The sequence below is a fragment of the Hypanus sabinus genome, chromosome 6 (assembly GCF_030144855.1).
Source record: "Hypanus sabinus isolate sHypSab1 chromosome 6, sHypSab1.hap1, whole genome shotgun sequence".
NCBI lineage: Eukaryota > Metazoa > Chordata > Chondrichthyes > Myliobatiformes > Dasyatidae > Hypanus > Hypanus sabinus.
This window is the reverse complement of record NC_082711.1, coordinates 161,820,396-161,840,910: the sequence shown is the minus strand read 5'-3', so window position 1 is coordinate 161,840,910 and position 20,515 is coordinate 161,820,396. Positions and strand designations below refer to the sequence as shown.

The following is a 20,515-nucleotide window of genomic DNA, read 5'->3' as shown; positions in this document are numbered from 1 at the left end:
CCTCAAATTTGGAGACCAAAACTGCACACAATACTCCAGATGGGGTCTCACCAGGGCCCTGTACAGCTGCAGAAGGACCTCTTTACTCCTATATTCAATTCCTCTTGTTATAAAAGCCAGCATGCCATTAGCTTTCTTCACTGCCTGCTGTACCTGCATGCTTGCTTTCATTGACTGATGTACAAGAACACCTAGATCTCATTGTACCTCCCCTTTTCCTAACTTGACTCCATTTAGATAGTAATCTGCCTTCCTGTTCTTGCCACCAAAGTGGATAACCTCACATTTATCCACATTAAACTGCATCTGCCATACATTTGCCCACTCACCCAACCTGTCCAAGTCACCCTGCATTCTCATAACATCCTCCTGACATTTCACACTGCCACCCAGCTTTGTGTCATCAGCAAATTTGCTAATGTTACTTTTAATCCCTTCATCTAAATCATGAATGTATATTGTAAACAGCTGCGGTCCCAGCACTGAACCTTGCGGTACCCCACTGGTCACAGCCTGCCATTCCGAAAGGGACCCGTTAATCACTACTCTTTGTTTCCAGTCAGCCAGCCAATTTTCAATCCATGTCAGTACTCTGCCCCCAATACCATGTGCCCTAATTTTGCCCACTAATTTCCTATGTGGGACTTTATCGAAAGCTTTCTGGAAGTCCAGGTACACTATATCCACTGGCTCTCCCTTGTCCATTTTCATAGTTACATCCTCAAAAAACTCCAGAAGATTAGTCAAGCATGATTTTCCTTCATAAATCCATGCTGACTCGGACTGATCCTTCTACTGTTATCCAAATGTGTCGTAATTTCCTCTTTTATAATTGACTCCAGTATCTTTCCCACCACTGACGTCAGGCTAACCGGTCTATAATTCCCTGTTTTCACTCTCCCTCCTTTCTTGAAAAGTGGGACAACATTAGCCACCTTCCAATCAGCAGGAACAGTTCCTGAATCTATAGTATACTGGAAAATGATTACCAATGCGTCCACAATTTCTAGAGCCACGTCTTTAAGTACCCTGGGATGCAGATCAGGTCCTGAGGACTTATCAGCTTTCAGACTCAACATTCTATCCAACACCGTTTCTTCCCCAATATAAATTTCCTTCAGTTCATCCTTTACCCTAGTTCCTTTGGCCACTATTACATCTGGGAGATTGTTTGTGTCTTCCCCAGTGAAGACAGATCCAAAGTACCTGTTCGACTCATCTGCCATTTCCTTGTTCCCCATAATAAATTCACCCGTTTCTGGCTTTAATCGCCCAATTTTGGTCTTAACTATTTTTTTGCTATTCACATACCTAAAAAAGCTTTTACTAACCTCCTTTATATTCTTGGCTAGTTTACCTTCGTATCTCATTTTTTTCTTGGCGTATTGCCTTTTTTGTTATCTTCTGTTGCTCTTTAAAAGCTTCCCAGTCCTCCGGTTTCCCGCTCAGCTTTGCTATGTTATACTTCTTCTCTTTTATTTTTATACTGCCCTTTACTTCCCTCATCAGCCACAGCCGCCCCTTACTCCCTTAGGATCTTTCTTCCTCTTTGGAATGAACCGACCCTGCACCTTCTGCATTATTCCCAGATATACCTGCCATTTTTTGTTCCACTGTCTTCCCTGCTAGGGTATTGTTCCATTGAACTTTGGCCAGCTCCTCCCTCATAGCTCCATAGTTCCCTTTGTTTAAATGTAATACTGACACGTCTGATTTTCCCTTCTCCTACTCAAATTGTAGGTTAAAACATATTATATTATGGTCACTACCTCCTAATGGTTCCTTTACCTCGAGGTCCCTGATCAAATCCGGTTCATTGCACAACACTAAATCTAGAATTGCAGTGGCAAACCTGTCTGCCAGAATGCTGGTCCCCCGCCTATTAAGGTGCAACCCGTCCCTTTTGTACAATTCATCCCTACCCCAAAACAGATCCCAGTGGCCCAAGAATGTAAATCCTTGCTTCCTGCACCAGTTCCTCAGCCACACATTCAGATCCATCATCTCCCTGTTCCTGCCCTCTCCAGCAGGAGGAACTAGAAGCAAACCAGAGATAACCACCCTGGAAGTCCTGCTTTTCAGCCTTCTTTCGAGTTCTCTGAAGTCCTGCTGCAGAATATCCTTCCTCTTCTTCCCGATATCATTTGTGCCGACATGCACTACCACTTCCGGCTGTTCACCTTCACCCTTGAGGATTCCCTGCAATCGGTCCGTGATGTCCTGGATCCTAGCACCAGGGAGGCAACACACCATCCTTAAATCTCGCTTGTTGCCGCAGGAACCCCTTTCTGTACCTCTTACTATGGAGTCCCCTACTACCACGGCTCTTCCTGATGTCTGACTCCTCGGCTCTGATTCTGCCCCAATTTTCGGCTCGCAGACCTGTCCGCCTCTCAGACTGGCAGTATCTTCTGTCCTGACAGCTTCCAAGAAGGTGAACCTGTTTACGAGAGGTACATCCCCAGGGGTCTCCTGTACTTCCAGCATCCTTTCCTTCCTTATCGTCGTCCCCTTTCTCTCTTCCGGTATCCTCGGTGTAATGATCTCACTGTAGGTCCTGTCCAGAAAACCTTCGTTTTCGCGGATAAACCTGAGGTTATCCAGTTCTTTCTTCAGTGCTGCAACATGCTCCTTCAGAAGCTGAATCTGGACACACTTTCCACATCTGTAGCAGCAGGGGCACCATCAGTGTCCCTGACCTCCCACATCATGCACGTAGCACACTGAATCAGCTTAGCGGTCATATCTTCACCCTCTGCAATTGTGCCTGGCGTAGTCTCCTCGCCGAAGACTCTCAAGCCAAGGACTAGCACTTTTCACACCAGGCACTTCCCTCGACCAGGCCACTTCCCACAATTACTAACACTTCCACACAAATAATTTACTTCAATTTCAGGAGACAAACAATTCCATCCTGAATACATAAATTCACTGTAGCTCGGCTGTACAAGATTAATTACAGAGCTGACTGGGGTGGGGAGTAATCTTATCCTTTTCTAGAAATATTCCTTCACTCAAGAACTGGCCTTTATTAATCAGGTCAAGTGGGGTTCATGCTTCAACTCAAACAGAGCGTTTTGTATTGACAAGTAGCATTTTGGAATTCTAGCGTTACAATGAGTATACCAATATTTTATATTTAAATGAAATCCCATCGATATGATGGCAAAGATTATTGCAAACCCGGAATAAAACCTAGCCAGCAGATGAGTAACAGAGAGGTCAAATATAAAGTTCAGCGCTGTAAATAACCCGATACAGAAGTGCAAGTGCGTTTTGCAAGTAATAGTTCTTAAGTACAACTAATGTACACTTCGTATGCTGCTGGAAATGTTGCTTAGGAATATCAAATCACAGAGGCAAACCATCTATACTTACAGAAGGTTGATTTCATTCTGTGAAATAACCGCATTTTCAGAGAAGTAGGGGGTCATCTTCACGCCATGGCAAGAACACCAGTTCCCAGTCTCCGCTTTCTCTTCACTCAAGATAGTGACCAGAGTCATCTGGACGTGTATATACAATTAAAACTAGTTGCAATCAATTTCGAAATCCACCCGCTAAAATGAGCGCATATACCACAAAAATTCAGACGAGAGATTACTACTTAAGGTAGGTTTGGAGGTCAAGTCGTTCGAAGGAGTTAACAAATAAATTGCATCCAGCAGGCTAACTAAGCAAAGCTGCTCGCATCGTGGAGATGGAGTCGGAGACGAAGCCACACTGAATGCAGCGAGAAGACGGGACCCGGTATCCGTAGGCAAAGAGCAAGCACTTGCCGAGTCAAATCCTTTGCGATACAGTTTATAATAAGGGAAACACGCCCAATTCAGAACTTTAACGGAGATTCACGCTTTGTCTCTGAAGCTATCGAGAGATTAGGCTGAAACAACTTCCGATTATAAAACTAGAGATTTAAAGTTAGGTTGTCTGAGCACTACTATCCCTGCCCTCCCTGTGCAAAGCCCACGCTGAACTGACAACTTATCAGCTCTGGTTTCCCGGTCAGCTGCTTCTGAACAACAGCGCACTTCCTCCACAGGGCCGGGGGTACGCCCACGGGGTTATAAAACAGCCGAACCACTGCCACAATCCTATTAAATCGCACCGGCTCAATCAAACTCCAACTATTTTCTAAAAATAATCCTTAATAACTAACATCTTGGATAAGATCTATTTTCTTCAGCAAGTAATTGCTTAATATTTTGTTTGCACACTCTTATCTGAAAGCATTTTTACGCAACTAACTTGGAGCCAGGATACCTGCAATACGTAAGCATTAATTAACCCCTTAAATAATTTGCTTTGAGTGAACAAAGCTTTAAAAACAGCATTTTTTGCCTACTGCTTATCTGACCGCATGTGTTGGACTACCTAACAATAGACAAACATTATAACTTTAACTTGTGTCTATTTTTCTACACTTATTTAATAACTCAGCTATGCTTGGTAATATGCCTTCCTTTTCAAAACCAATACACAGAATATAGATGGGAAATTAGCCCTTGGCATTGTACTGAATTTCACTTATATTTTGCAAGATGTTGACACTTTTTAAAAAAATTCACTTTCCTACAAGTGTGATGAGCAAGGCTTATGTGGCTGATAAACAAAGAATGAAGACTTGTAAATTTATGGCCTTTTTTTGCCACAGCACTTACTGAAGCTCATGGTTGGACCTGGTGAGTTTCTAACGAGCTGTATTAAAATAAATTCTAATCACAAATGTCAAACAAAACACTGCAGATGCCATAAAATACACAGAAGTGTTAGTGAAAGAGAGAGAGAAAACGAGAACGAACAATGTTAGGATTAAGTAGTCAAACGGAAACAAAAGTAGACAATCACTTTGCAGCACCCAAATGCAGTCCACAGTAGTGGCCCAAACTACCAGCTGTCTGCCATCTGAATTCTTAATTCCACTTTCATTCTGACCTGTTTGTTGGGGGCCTTCTGCAATGTTATAATGAGGACCAATGCAAGATTAGAGAACAGCACCTCATTTTCCATCTGTGTGCAGATAGAAGACTGCAATAGTCTTCTGGTCTCAATCATGTAATCTTGCTTTACTCTGTGGGTCCAACAACCATCAGCAACACACAACACTGACAAACAGGCATTATGTGCTAACTGACACAGTAAACCATTTGGTCTCACTCATTCATAGTGAGACCAAATGGTTCCTTTGTTCCAAACATCCATCCTTCCCCCACTCTCATTTTCTCCTTACCCCAATTCGACTGAGATCTCAGAAATGGTTAACCATTTTTCTTTCCAAATGTACTATCTGACCTAATGAATGTTTCCAACACATTTTATTTTTATTCTGTACTTTGATATCCATTTAAACTACATAGTATAATGTGAAGTGTTTTATATTATGCTCATTGGACAACAGATTTTGGCAAAGTAGTATACAAACACAAAGTTCACCATAAGATAATCTTATGTAGAATTAATGATGTCACATCCTGACAGGGAAAAGATAAGTCACAGCATGCTTGCAGACAAAGGGTGTGGCAAGATCAAGAACTCCCCAGGCTCTTCCAAAACACAGAAAATATAGAATTTCATGTTTATGACATTCAGCTTGCACTGAAAATTAGAGAAGATCAACTGTTGATGAATTAATGTGTTGGAGGTACTTAAGATAGTATAACATCAAGAGTTGTTGAAATAACTAAGTTGATATTAATGATTTTACTCAAATAGAAAAGAATTTTGGAAAGACTTTGCAGAGTAGATGCTGTGAAGATCTTTGCCCTGATGGGGAAAATCTAGAATGATAATTAGGGATACTTTCTCAAAATGAAAGGTTCCCACTTGCTTCAAAACACTGACATTTATACCAGTGCCAATGACAATCTCCTAGTTGCATTCACACCTACTGTGAAGTGCTTTCAGAGGTTGGTCATGGCCAGAATCAACTCCTGGCTAGCAAGGACCTGGACTCGCTGCAATTTGCTTATTGTCACAATAGGTCTACATTGGTTGCAATCTCACTGGTTCTCCACTCAGCCTTGCACCTTCTGGTCAAAAGCAATAACTATGTCAGGCTGCTGTTTTTTTATTACAGCTCAGCATCCAACCAAACCCTCAGTTCTAACAAAAAAGCTCTAAAACCTGGGAAGCTGTAGCTCCCTCTGCAACAGGATCCTTGACTTTCTGACCAGGAGACCATAGTGGATCAGAAATAAAATCTCCTCCTCAATAACAATCAAGAATGTTAGCCCACTGCCCTACTCTCTCTACACTATGACTGTGTGGTTAGGAACAGCTCAAATAGCACCTATACATTTGCCAATGACACAAATATTGTTGGCAGAATTTCAGATGGTGACATGGAGGCAGACAAGAGCGTGAAAGGCAGGTGGCTGACCAACTACAACTTTGCACTAGGTCCAGTTTCTTGGGTCTGATCCATTCTCATCTCCGTTCATCGTCTACTAATGAATCTATCTTCAATGCCTCCATACAACTGTCTCTATATCACATCTTCTAAAAAAGCTTTCAAAAGGAATTTTTAGGTTCTCTCATCCATTGTTCATTTTTTTCCTAGAAATGTGAAACAATAAACAGGACCAGTGTGTTCTTAGCAGATAAACTAGACAAAAATTAAATAATAGGTTGACCACTATTACACTTTCAGTCAACTTAAGGTAGTATACAATCATGAAATACTCACTGAAAAATGGTTACTATTTTCAAGTCCATAAATAAGTTTCTGTTCAACATCAGTTTTAAAACTGTTAGAGTTTGTTCCCAATGTTGCTTTTAAGATTGAACTGAAAGCCCCTGTACAAATAAACAAAAAGGTGGAAAGAAGCAGCATCACACACAAAATGCTGGAGGCACTCTACAGGCCACAGAGTATCTATGGAAAAAAAGTACAGTCCACGCTTCAAACTGAGACCCTTCATCAGGACTGGAGGTAAAAAGGATGAAGAGTAGATTTAAAAGGTGGGGGAGGAGAGGGAGAAACACAAGGTGATAGGTAAAACTGGGAGAGGGAAGGATGAAGTAAATAACTGAGAAGTTGATTGGTGAAAGAGATACAGGGCTGGAAAAGGGGGAGTCTGATTGGCGAGGATAGAAAGCCATGGAAGAAAGAAAAAGAGGGGAGGAGCACCAGAGGGAGGCAATAGGCAAGCAGGGAGAAAAGGTGAAAGAGGTCAAAAGGGATGAGGACTGGTGAAAGAGAGGGTGGAGGCGGGGGCACCATTACCAGAAGTTTAAGAATTCGATGTTCATGCCGTTAGGCTGGAGGCTACCCAGACAGAATATAATGTGTTGTTCCTCCAACCTGAGTGAGGCCTCATCACAACAGTAGAGGAGGCCAAGGATTTACATATCAGAATGGGAATGGAAAATGGAATTAAAATGTGCAGGAAGATCCTGCTTCTTCTGGCGGATGGAGCATAGGTGCTCAGCGAAACGGTCTCCCGATCTATATCGAGCCTCACCAATGTACAAGAGGCTACACTGGACAGTATATGACCCCAACAGACTCACAGGTGAAGTGTCACCTCACCTGGAAGGACTGTTTGGGGCCCTGAATGGTAGTGACGGAGGAGGTATAGGGGCAGGTGTAGCACTTGCTCCACTATGTAAATCCATGGCCTCCACTACAGTCACAATGAGGCCACACTCAGGTTGAAGGAGCAACACCTTATATTCTGGGTAGCCTCCAACCTGATGGTATGAACATTGATTTTTCAAACTTCCGATTATGTCCCCCGCACCCTCTCCTTCACCAGTCCCATCCCCTTTTCCCTTTTTCATCTTATCTCCTTGCCTGCCCATTGCCTCTCCCCTTTTCTTTCTTGCATGGCCCTCTACCTTGGTCTATCAATCTCCCCCTTCTCCAGCTCTGTATCTCTTTCACCAATCAACTTCCCAGCTATTTACTTCATCCATTCCCCTCCCAGTTTCACCTATCACCTTGTGTTTCTCTCTCCCCCCCTCACCTTTTAAATCTAATCTTTTTTTCTCCAGTCCTGCCTAAGAGTCTCAGCCCGAAACATTGACTGTACTTTTTACCCCATAGATGCTGCCTAGTCTGTTGAATTCCACCTACACTGTGCGTATTGCTTGGATTTCCAGCATCTGCAGATTTTCTCTTGTTTGAAAGCAGCATAATGTTCTTTTCCCTTTTTCATTATATGCTTGTCCAACCTGGTCTTATATGCATTTAAAGCATTGACCCCAGTCACTTTCTGAGGTGAAGTTCCATATTTTCACTATCATTTGGTGAATTGAGAGATGAAATTAATTATTTTTCATCCAGAGGCTGGTGAATCTTTGGATTCTTTGGATTACTGAAGATTACTACTGAGTGCATTTAACACAGAGTGATCAGTAGATTCTTAAATATTAAGGGAATCCAAGGATATAGGATTCATGCAGAAAAATAGACATAGTAAACAAAAAATTTTTAAAAATCAGCCACAATCTTTTGAGTAATTGGAACACGGATGTCAGGCCAAATGGTCTGCTCCTGCTTCTTCTTCCTCTGGTAATATTATTGCTGTCTCAATTTAAAAAGATATACAAGTGAATTAAACATAATGAGCTGCATTCAACAGTATGATAGCACCTTGCACATTAACTTTAGGATGATGCCAGAAAATTACCACTTTACAACTCAAATATACATCTACAAATCTACAAACTTCTAACAGAAAAAACTTACAATTCAGAAACTTGTCCCTACTTCACTGACCTGACTACCTATCATCTTCACTCTGAAACCACGAATTGTTTTGCTTAAAAATATGAAAAAAAATCTAACTAAGGGAATTTGCACCTTAGTTTGGAACTGTAAACTGCAGCCAGTGATAACTTGGTGTAGCAAATTAACAGCATATCCTATCTTAAAACCTTTTTTAAAAAACTCTTAATTCATACACTAGCTACTAGTTTGAAGGCAGGAAAGGGAAAAATAAAGATCCTGGCCTAATAAGTAACAATTTTATAGAAATTAATCCATAGATTTGATTCAATGTCAATTTCATGGATTTCCAATACTTTACTCAGTAATATCCAGGGAAACAATATACAATTCAGGAGAATTATTAGTGTTAATCTGTGTCAAAGCTATCCAAAGAGATATTTTATGGTCAATTGATGTAAATACTACTTTGGCTAGTGCAGGATCTCAGTGCTCCTAATTGGAGATAAATCAGCCAAGTTCATTGGCCTTGTTCATTTTCCACTATCCTTTGCAGGAAAGAATATGCAAACCAACTGAACTGGAAAAAAAACATAACCACTACTTAAGAAAATTAAGAAAGGAAAGAAAATTCTAAAAGTGAAAATAAATGCATTATTGAAATTTAGTTGCTCTAGTGAAATTCTTGCTGATCAGTACAATTATACACATTTCAGAGATCTGAATTTACATGTATGAGAAGTGACTGCTGCAAGGTTAAACTTAACTCATTCAATTATTGTTGCAATAAATGAACCAGTGTAAGCAGGCGGTTTCCCCATGGTTTTTACCATCTGTTGGGGTCCTAAATAAGCACTGAGATCAGATACTACTCTGCATGAACAACAGGTGATTAACTGTCTTCTGAAATAACAGACTTGTCTCCAAAAGCCTTTTTTTTCTTTTGTTTAAACACTTAATTCTAAAGACATGCTGATAAAATGTCATTCTTGAATCTTAGAATATCTACCATTTGGTATATCCATCAACTTATATTCATTCAATACATCTCAATAAGGCCATTTCAGAACCAAAACAACTTTGGTACCTTTTTTTTAAAAAAACTACTTAAAACCTGCAGAGAAATAGTAAATTTCTATACTCTGCTTGGAAATTAAATTATTAAACCAGAGCACAATTACTCCTGGTTCTCAAAGCATTCCATTAGATTTGTAAAAGTTGCATGCAAGATCCTCTTCGCTTTTTGTGCAGTGACCACTATGCTATTTCTTTATTTTTCACCAGAGTCAATTACTGGTATTGATGTAAAAGGAACTGAGGAGATGAATTTGAGAAGTATACAACTCAGCAAGTTTATAGTGACAATCTAAGGTCAGATTAAATGTGCTGTTGGCTTTACTCCAATTACAAACTGACTGTACATTTGTGATTTTGAAAACAACCACTTGGAGCTACCAAAGGAAAAAACAGATAATGCTGGAAACTCCTGTTTATTGGAAATATAAATCCTGAAATGTTGGCTTATTTACTTTCTCTAAATGCTAACTGACCGGCTAACATAGAATATACTGTGGATTGAATTAAATTAATCATGGTCTATAGGAAGGTTTCTCAGCCGGGTTTCCAGGTAACCCAAGGATTTTGTCAGAGGTCATGATTTTAAAAATAAACCATTTTTTGAATTTTTTTATGCTAGCACTCACAGTGGTGGGTAGTATCTATTAGCAATCTCAGCCCAGTATGGCAGTGCACGGTGTTTATTTGGTTGAGTCCATTCTCAATTTTTGATGCGAGACAGGGGAAGCCGCTAATAATTGATGGGCGCTGTATTGCACGGAAGCAAGGACGGCTAGCTGATGAGGAGCGTGAAGTGCATTTTCTGAGCCTTGAATGGACTTGCCCAACTTGGGATGTGACATCAGCCTCTCCCTCCTGAATTACCTCCTCCAACTTCCCCTTGCATGCTGCCAACTGACTTCTGGGAGCAAACAAACTCTACCAGTGTAGTAGAAAATTGGAGGGAAATTTTCATTCCAAAGATGGCCCAATGAGGCAACTTCTGAAAAGGAGATGTGAGATGAAAAAGGAGGATTCTAGGCCTTAGGCCTACAGACAATTCTGATAAGCTTAATGATAAAGAATTACAACCAGCTGAGTCATTTCACTGCACTACTGCAACAGTCACAAAAAATTTCATCTTTTCAATGAAAGCTACTTATCAATGAATTATAATCTTCTAAATCATTTCACTGCATGAGTGCAACAACTTACATAAAAATGTCTGTCTTCACAATGAAAGCTACTTATCAATGGGTTTTACATAGACAGCTTGGATCACCAATCCTGTTCCATTGTGCCCAGTCTGTGGCAAACAACTTATAAATGTAGCACTGACTCCAACAAAATTGAAAATACACTTAACTACAAATTACAGCCATAAGACACTTACAAGTGCTGATTATTTTAAATGGCTATTAGAATCTCAAAACAAATAGTGTAAAGCTTTTGTTAATAAAGTCACTCAGGAAGTAAGTTATCTAGTAGGAGAACTTAAATTATCCAGAAAAGGAAAAGTTGGTGAGAACCTAATAATGCCAGCATGTAAAATTATAGTGGGTAAAATACTAGGACAAGATGCAGTACAAGAAATTGAAATGGTTTCACTCTCAAACAGTATTTTAAATCAACGTATTGATGATGTCACATGATACTGAAGAGGTTTTGTGTGATAAACTGGAAATCAAAAGCTTTTCCATCCAGGTTGATGAGTCAACAGATTTCACCAATAAATTTCATGATGTAGCATTTGTATGATTTGTAAATTATGGTGAAATTCCAGAAAACTTTTTTCTGTTGCAAAGAGCTGCCCAAAACAAGCAAAGGCCATGATATAGTTAATGTTTTGTCTTCATATCTAAAAACAAAAGGTCTGCCTTGGGGGAACTGTTTTGGCATCTATACTGATAGATAGACTATCTATACTGGCATCAATGGTTGGCTCCATGAGAGGTTTTGTCTCTGTAAAAAAAAGAAATCTTTATGTTGTCACAAAACACTGCTTTCTTCACATAGTGGTGCTAATTTCAAAAACTCTTGGCAGTAAAATGAAAAAGGTTCTGGATGATGCTACAAAAATGGTTAACTTTAATACAAAGATCAGTTCACTGGAGAATGTTTAAAAAACTGAAAATTAGGACAAAGAGCACACCAATCTCCTGCTACATACAGAAAACTGATGGCTTAGCAGAGAAAGAGTTCTCAGCAGGGTGTCTGAGCTGAAAGGTGAATTGCAGGAGTACTTTCAAGAAGATAGTAGGCCAGATTTTGCTGAGTGCTTTGAAAATGAAGAATGGCTGCAGAAACTAGCCTACTTAGCAGACATTTCTTATCATATGAACCAGTTGAATAAGTCTCTGAATGCCCTGAAGAAAATGTTTTGACTTCAAGTAACAAGATTCTTTTTTTTAACTTTTTTTATTGCATTTTTAAGTAGTTACAAGTATGAAAAAACAATGTATATAACCCTTACCCCCTCCCCCCTAACTGCCCTATAGAAAAAAAAAGAGAAAGAAAGAAAAAAAAAGTAAGAAAGAAAGAATGCCTGGTTGTTGGAAGATCTCCACATGCTCCATGGAATTCGTAATGACTTTAATATGTATATTTATTTCTTTCCCCTAATAACCAATTGTTTCATCTTCAGAGCATCTATATATTTAATCCTGTCTTTTGTAAATAAGGGCTCCAAATTTTCAGAAATGTTTCATATTTATCTCTTAAATTATAAGTAATTTTTTCTAATGGAATACAGCCATAGATTTCTTTCTTCCAAGAGTCTATACTTAAATGTGTATCCGATTTCCAAGTAACTGCAATAGCTTTTTTGGCTACTGCCGTGCAATTTTTATAAATTCTTTCTGATACTTATTTAGTTTGAGTTTCGGTTTTATCCCTTCAATATCACCTAGTAAAAGTAATATTGGATTATGAGGAAATTGTGTTCCTGTAATTTGTTCCAGTAAAAGTCTTAAATTTGTCCAAAAAGGTTGAATTTTAGAGCAAGACCATGTCGAATGTAAAAAAATACCAGTTTCCTGGTTACATCGGAAACACTGATCCGATAAAAAGTAACAAGATTCTTGGATTTAAAAAGGAAACTGAATCTTTGGATAAATCATGTTGCATAAGGAGATCTTGAAGTTTCCACTGCCACTTGAGTTTGAGAGTGAAAAAGGATTGAGTCTTATTGAAAATCACCTGAAAGAACTGCAGAACAAAATTGAACAGTATTTTTCCTCCCTTTCAACTTAAGTGTATGAACAGGTGAAGGATTCTTCCTCTGAATCTTCTATTCATCCTGAGAACTTGACTTTGAGAGAAGAGGAAGAACTTTGTGAGTTGCAGTCTGATTATGCACTCCAGATGAGTTTTACTGACCTGCTCCTGAGCAAGTTCTGGATTTCTGTGAAAGAAGAGTATCCTGCCATTCTTCTTTAGTAAGCGTCAAGAGCAAGGATAGAAATCATCTCATTTCAGTTGAAGGTGTAATCTGTGTAAGCATCACCTCAAGTGTGATCCAGAATTGAGTATTTGTGCAGCAAAAACCAAGCACAGGTTTCACATGCTAGGCCTATATTTGAGCCTGATTATGCCACCTAGTAAGAGAATGTTTTTCCCAAAGGCTTGTATAAAATTGTGGCTTAGGCTATATTTTTATTCATATTGCTTTGGCTTATGGGTTTTAGTAACTTTATTCAACATTGTCAATAAATTTTTATGTTGTACATAGCATTAATTAAAATCAATTTACAACCTTTATTTAAATTAAATCTACCAGGTCTACTTTTAGAAAATTTAAATCCCATTTTGGCTTAAGCCAGTTATTTAACAGAAATTTATTATTTTTGTCTTACGATTTTTTAAAATTTCTAAAAGAGATTAATTTCAAGAAAGGTAAGCTAAGCTTAACTACCTGTTTTTTTTTCCAAGAAAAGCTGGCTAAAAATTCATTCTCTACTAAAAAGAGCATTGACAATTATTTTTGGATTATCATATCTATAACTTACCCATCATGCTAACATACCATGAGCTGTAGATACAATAATTTTATCGCAGGGGTTCGCTGAGACCTGAAAATTGTTTTAAGGGTTCCTCCAGGGAAAAAAGGTTGAGAAATACTGGTCTACAGTATACAGTGCTTTGTATTCATCCCTCAACCCTTTGTTCACATAAATGAGTATTACAACCAGAGATTTTGATCAATTTAACTGAGAACCCTTATTCGTGAATTACACGTTTCATTTTCCCACAGTAAAGCCCAAAATACAGGGAAAATTGTAAAGTTTGAAAAACTAATAATTCAAAAACTGGAATGCCAGCAGTTCAAAAGTATTCATCCCCCTTTACTCAGTATTTAGTTGAACCACGTGTTGCACCTATTACAGCCAGCATTCTTTTTGGATAAGTCTCTAGCAGCTTAGCACAATGTAGTGGAGCAAGATTTGCCCATTTCTCTTTGAAAAATTGCTCAAGTTGGCAGCAGTGGACAGCAATCCTGAAGTCTTTGCCGGAGATGTCTGATTAAGGGCAAGACTCTGACTGGGCCACTCAGGGACATCAATTTTCTTCATTGGAAGCCACTCCATTATTGCTCAGACAATGTGGTTTGGATTATTGTCCTGCTTGAAGATGAACTTCCTCCCCAGTTTAAGCTTTCTAGCAGAGGCCAGCAGGTTTTTATCCAGGATCTCTCTGTATTTAGCAGCATTCATCTTCCCATCAATCCTAACCAGTTTTACAGTCGCTACTGCTAAAAAGCATGTCCATAGCATGATGTTACCTCCACCATACTTTACAGTAGGGATAGTGTTACCTAGATAATGTGCTGTATTAGATTTATGCTTCATGTACCGCTTAGTGTTGAGGCCAAAAAATCTCATCCGACCATGTCCTTCTTCCACATCTTTACAGTATCTTCTAAACGACACTTTGAAAAATCTTTATCGGCTAGGATATGCTTTTTTTTTAGTCAAAGCTTCTTCCTTGCCACTCTTCTATAAATACCCTATTTGTGCAAGGCCTTAGAGATTTTGCAGCCATGAACAACTTCTCCAGTTGTCGCCATTGATTTATGCAACTAACTCAAAGTGACTGTTGGCATCATAGTAACCTCACTTACAAGTTCTTTCTTCTCCAGCAACTAAATTTAGATGGGCAGCCTGACTTAGGCAATGAGGCTGTGGTTTCATATGTTTTCCACTTTTTCATGATGGATTGCACTGAGCTCCAAGGTATGTTCAGTGCTTTAGAGGTGGTCTTGTACCCTTCCCTAGAATTGTGCTTTTCTATTATAATTCCTGACTAGCGTTTGTTTTGGTTTGGTCTGTTGAAAGTCTACCATATGATTGGACCTTAGAGAGAGAGGAGTATTTATTCTCATGAATTCAATGAAAACAGGCGATACTTCAATTTTCTACATCAACAAACTGGTAAGCTGGTAAGCTAATACATGGTATTGCACCTGAGAAATGTTAGTGTCATAATTACAAAGGGGATGAATGCCTTTTCAGCCTCACAATTTTAGTTTTTAATTTTTAGTCAATTGTTGACAGGTTTTGGATTTTTCTTTTGATTTGACATGATGCACAACATTTTGTAGCTTAGATAAAAAAAAATCCTACTTCAATATATTTTAACTTTATTAAATGAGACAGTAAAATATGAAAATAGTTATGGGGCCTGAATACTTTTGCAAGTCACTGTATGCCATTAAGTACATATCAAGTAAAATCACCAGACAATTGCTTTGCTTGCTCAGTGAGTTAATTACTGTCTCCCTAATTAAGTTAAATGCATCACAACACTAAGCAAATTCCTTTCAATAATAAGTCCATTTTTTTCCCATTTATTTACTGTTTTTGTTCAATTGTGTTTAATATAGATCTGATACCAGAATCCTGGCTCTACTTTCAAGCACTGTCAGGTAAATTTCACTGGAATATGATCGATATAAATAGTGTAGTTCCACTAATATCATATTCTTCTCTTAAAGTCTTTGTAAGTCATCTAATACAAAAATGTTCACAATGTGTATAGCTATTGAATAGCAAAGAAGAAGTAGTGCATAGTTAACATAAAGATATAAATATTTTGTAAAATAATAATTGTCATGACATTGAATGGGACTATTGGGCAACAAGTTATGCCATTTCCTTTTCCAGCAATACTGTTAGTCCCATATGTCTACTTTTTCAGGTAGTGCCCAGCAAATTATTATACAATTTTGCATCACCCATTTGCCCCACTGAATCTGGATCCTAATTACTCTTCAAGAAGAAAGCTTATTTTCACAGCCCATTTGTATCTTCTGCCCAAAATTTTAAATCTGTGCTCTCCGACCCTTGAGCCAAACATGAATGACAGCAGCTATGCTCGATTTTGGAGAACATCCAAACTCATACAGGGTAGGGATAAGTTTATATATAGATCTTAACAATTCACTCTGCCAGCTTGGGTTAGAAATTGGATTTAATCAACTAGTTCTCACATTTTTTAAAGTTAAACTCAAATGGTTACAAAGCATCTTCTACAATCCATCTGATAAGTTGCAGTTGTAAAAGAATGTGCTGCTTGAGATCTTTAAGAATAATATTAAAGTATATGGAATCTTGTTGAACTAAGCAATGAGTGGGTTGTTAGTGATAAGAGGCTTTGTTCTAATGACAGTTTTGCATTAAACTACAGGTTAAGTGGTGACAAAAGTCCATAATAGGGTGGTACATAATAGGGTGGTACATAAAATTTAAGATGATTACCAAAAGAATGGAAAAGTGGTGTGCAATGAAGTGGTGCATCATGAAGTAAATAAAACATTACTAAGTGTCCTAAGGCTTTAAACAGACCTAATGCATAAAATGTATGAGCTCTAAATAAAGTTTGAGGAAATTATTTACAACAAAAACATACAAACAGGGCAGCAGAATATGTCATTAATGGAAGTCTTTCAGAGAACAGCCACAGACAATCTAATACTGCAGTAAAATGCAGTGCTGTTTAAAGCTAAAATATTTTCAGCTTACAAGTTCAAAAAGATCATGTGTTCAAGAATTTCAGCCAAAATAACTTACTCAGCCAAAAAAGCTACTAATTGAACTAAGCTGATCGTTTATTCTTGACCTTATCAGTTTGCAAAAGATTGTAGATTTGTCATTAGAATGAGAGAAGAATGACATTGCAATTTAGCAAATATATAATCCAAAAATGACTTTATGAAATGTCCAAGCCACATACTGGAAGTAATGAAGAAATTCCAAATGGGTTTTATCCTTGCTTTGGTCTCTTATCAAGCTGAGTAAACAGGAAGTGAACAATTAAATATTCAATCAAAGAAAGTCCTCCCTTCACCTTTTAAACCTTAGTAAACACAAAGTACACTGCAGATGCTGTGGTGAAACCAAGGAAATTAAACCTTTCCTTCTAACTTAGATACGACTAAACTTTACCATTGGAAATCAAGATCACACATGATGGGCCTGAATGTAATATGACAATATTAACTTGTTCTTTTCTTCTTTCTTTTTATATCTTTTTATTAATTTTAAACAAACATAAGAGAAACATAGATACAGAGAGTTTGAGAATACATAATTAATAGGTTAAAGTATAAATACAAATAGATGATAATCCATATATAATAACCTCTCAAACTCATAGTAATTACGAAAAAAGGAATAAATAAGAAAAAAAAACTAACCAACATGGGCCATTGCATTATGTCAAATATACACAGCAGCGTCAATAACTCCATACCTCCATCCAAATAATTAAGGATAATAAAAGTAAGGTTTAGGAAAAGTCAGTTTAGCTCATATGAAAATGTTGAATAAATGGTCTCCAAGTTTTTTCAAATTTAATTGAAGGGTCAAAAACAACACTTCTAATTTCTTCTAAACCCAAACAAGAAATAGTTTGAGAAAACCACTGAAATATGGTTGGAGGATTAATTTCTTTCCAATTCAATAGGATAGATCTTCTAGCCATTAGCGTAACAAATGCAATCATCCACCGAGCTGAGGGGGATAAACAACTATTATCCACCATTGGTAAACCAAAAATTGCGGTAAGAGGATGTGGTTGCAATGTAATATTCAGAACTTTAGAAATAATACCGAAAATATCTTTCCAATAATTTTGCAAGCAGGGGCAAGACCAAAACATGTGGGTCAATGAAGCAACTTCAGAATGACATGTCACAGGTTGGATTAACATAAGAATAAAATCGAGCAAGTTTATCCTTAGACATGTGAGCCCTATGTACAACCTTAAATTATATTAAGGCATGTTTAGCACAAATAGAAGAAGAATTGACTAATTGTAAAATTTTCTCCCACTGCTCAGTGGGTAACTTGTTAATTTCAAAACAAAATTTACAGTATCAAATATCCATAAAATTTTGAAGCCCACATACAAAGAGAACTGAGGGTAAGAAAATTATACATTACAAATGACATGTGCAAATCATGGTAAAGGAGTTCTTTCAAGCTACTTAATAAGGTCTCAGAAGCTGATGCCACCTCAGGAACTTTACTTGACCAAATTATTATCTTTAGAAAAGCAATGAGAAGCAAGTGTCAAAGTGGGCAAAAGGTATAAACAAAATAAACTCAGGACTTCAAGTTCAAATTTATTGTCACAGGATATAAATGCCATAAAATTAGCTTTTTGCAGCATTTATACAGTACATTACCCAAGTTAAATTAACATAAATTATACATAACTTACTTGACAAAATAAACGTAATGATATTAGTGCAATTTGAGAGAGAGAAAAAATTAAGAGGGAGGTTGTGTTAGGATTTTCCAGGTTGGTTCAGGAACCTGATGAAGGTGGAGAAGAAGGTTTTTGAACTTTGAGGTGACAGTCTTCTGAGTCCTGTCTGATGGCAGAAGACAGCACAGCCCCAGATATGTATTGGAGCAGGATATTCAGCTTTAAAAGACTGAGCACCAAACTGTAATCAATGAATAACAGCCAGATGTACATGATCCATTTATCCAGAGTAAAAAACAAGTGAGATAGTGCTTACTGTAAACTTATTGTGGTGATAAGTGAACTAAAGAGGATCCAGGCCTTTACTAAGATAGGAGTTGAGTCGGGTCATAATTAACTTTTTGAAGCACTTCATTATGGTGGTTATAAATCATACCAGATGATAGTCGTTCAGTCAAGTCTCCCTTCTCTTCTTGGGCACTGGTACAATTAATGGCACCTTGAAGCATGTGGGAATCTCAAACTGCAGAAACAAGTGGGTAATGGTGTCCCTGAACACTCCAATCAGTTGGTCAGCACAGGTTTTTAAGCACTTGATGAGGAACATCTTCAGGGCCTGATGTCTCGCGAGGGTTCAACAGAAGAATATTCTGATGTCAGCTAAGATCACAAAATTAATCAGATGCTGTGGGGACTCGCACGGCTATTATTCTCCCTTCAAAATGTGCATAAAAGACAACAAACTCTTCAGGAAGTGGATGCATCTATGCCATCTATACCATTCGACTTTGCCTTGTAGGTGGTGACGGTGTTCAGGACCTGCCACAAATATCCATTTATGTCTCCAGCTTCATCAAGAATTGCCTCTTCTCTCTCACGACAGCCTTCATAGCTGAAATTCTTGTAGGCCCAATTTCCCTCGGGATCAATAAAGTATGTCTGTCTGTCTGTTTCTTGATCAGTAGTCTTGAATGCCACAGATCTAGCCCACAGCACATACAGATCTCCTGGTTCATCTAGGCCAGAGGTTCCCAACCTTTTTCTTTCTATGGACCACTACCATCAAGAAGGGGTCCATGGATCCTAAGATAGGAACCCCTTATCCTAGGGCTTCTGGTTTGGGAAAGCCTAATACATTTGTGTGGGCACACATCCACATGACCAGTTCAATGATGACTGGTGAATTCATTCAGACTTTTCGATAAATTCCTGAATATGGTCCAGTCCACTGATTCAAAGCAATCCTGCATATGGTCTCCATTTCCTTTAACTACACCCTCATGGTCCTCTCCACTGGAGCTGCACTCTTCAACTTCTGCCTGTACACAGGTAGTAGAAGCTTGACCAGAGGGTTGGAATTCTTGGTGCAGCAACGAGATGGCTCAGCAGGCACATGGTTAAAGTTATAACAGCTGTTACAGGTAGGAACAGCCTGTTGAGTATTTTGAGTCTTCTGGTGTCACAAAGGACGTGCCGGTATTACACACAGGAGATTCTGCAGATGCTGGAAATATAGAGTAACACAGACAATATCCTTTTGGAACTCAGCAGGCCAGGTGGCATCTATGGAGAGGAATAAACAGTCAACTGTTTATTCCTTTCCATTGATGCTCCTGGCCTACTGAGTTCCTCTAGTATTTTGTGTGTGTTGTGCAGGGGCTCAAATGTAAACTGCAATAAAGGTAATGGCAGCAAGTTCCCTTGACAGATAGTACGGATACCACTTGACTGCCAGATGTTTTGGGGGGGGGGGGGGTAGGGAGGGAGGGATAAGGACTGCGACAAACCACCACATCTGATCACCTCGTCGAGTTAGTCAGTTAGTCAAGAAGCAAACAGAACCACTTTTGCCTTTACCTGAAGCTGCTCTATATAAATATGAATGCATGCATTCTTTGGCCACAGACCCAGACTAAATTAAGCCTAAACTTCCTTGTAGTAACCTTGATGTTAGAAAATATTGTTGAAGTAATTCAAGATCAGAACGAGCAGACCATTTGGACAAGTATGGATTGGTTTTCTGGTGACCCAATGAAATTGGGAGCGAGAGAGGAAGCCACTCACAGGTTGGTGAGAAAA

The 20,515-nt window shown here is 38.5% G+C and overlaps 1 protein-coding gene across 3 annotated transcripts in view; it reads right to left on the bottom strand.

Moving 5' to 3' along the window:
- LOC132396021 (protein phosphatase Slingshot homolog 2-like) overlaps positions 1–20,515 on the bottom strand; it is a 152,586-nt gene that overhangs the window by 64,784 nt on the left and 67,287 nt on the right. For 2 of the 3 annotated variants that reach the window (XM_059973319.1, XM_059973320.1), the window contains exon 1: positions 3,379–3,984. The exons of the other annotated variant lie outside the window; for it this stretch is intronic. In XM_059973319.1, coding sequence (XP_059829302.1) covers positions 3,379–3,506 — 128 coding nt within the window. In that variant the 5' untranslated portion in view covers positions 3,507–3,984. Of the gene's footprint in view, positions 1–3,378; positions 3,985–20,515 lie in introns of those variants that run through there. 3 annotated transcript variants of the gene reach the window in all.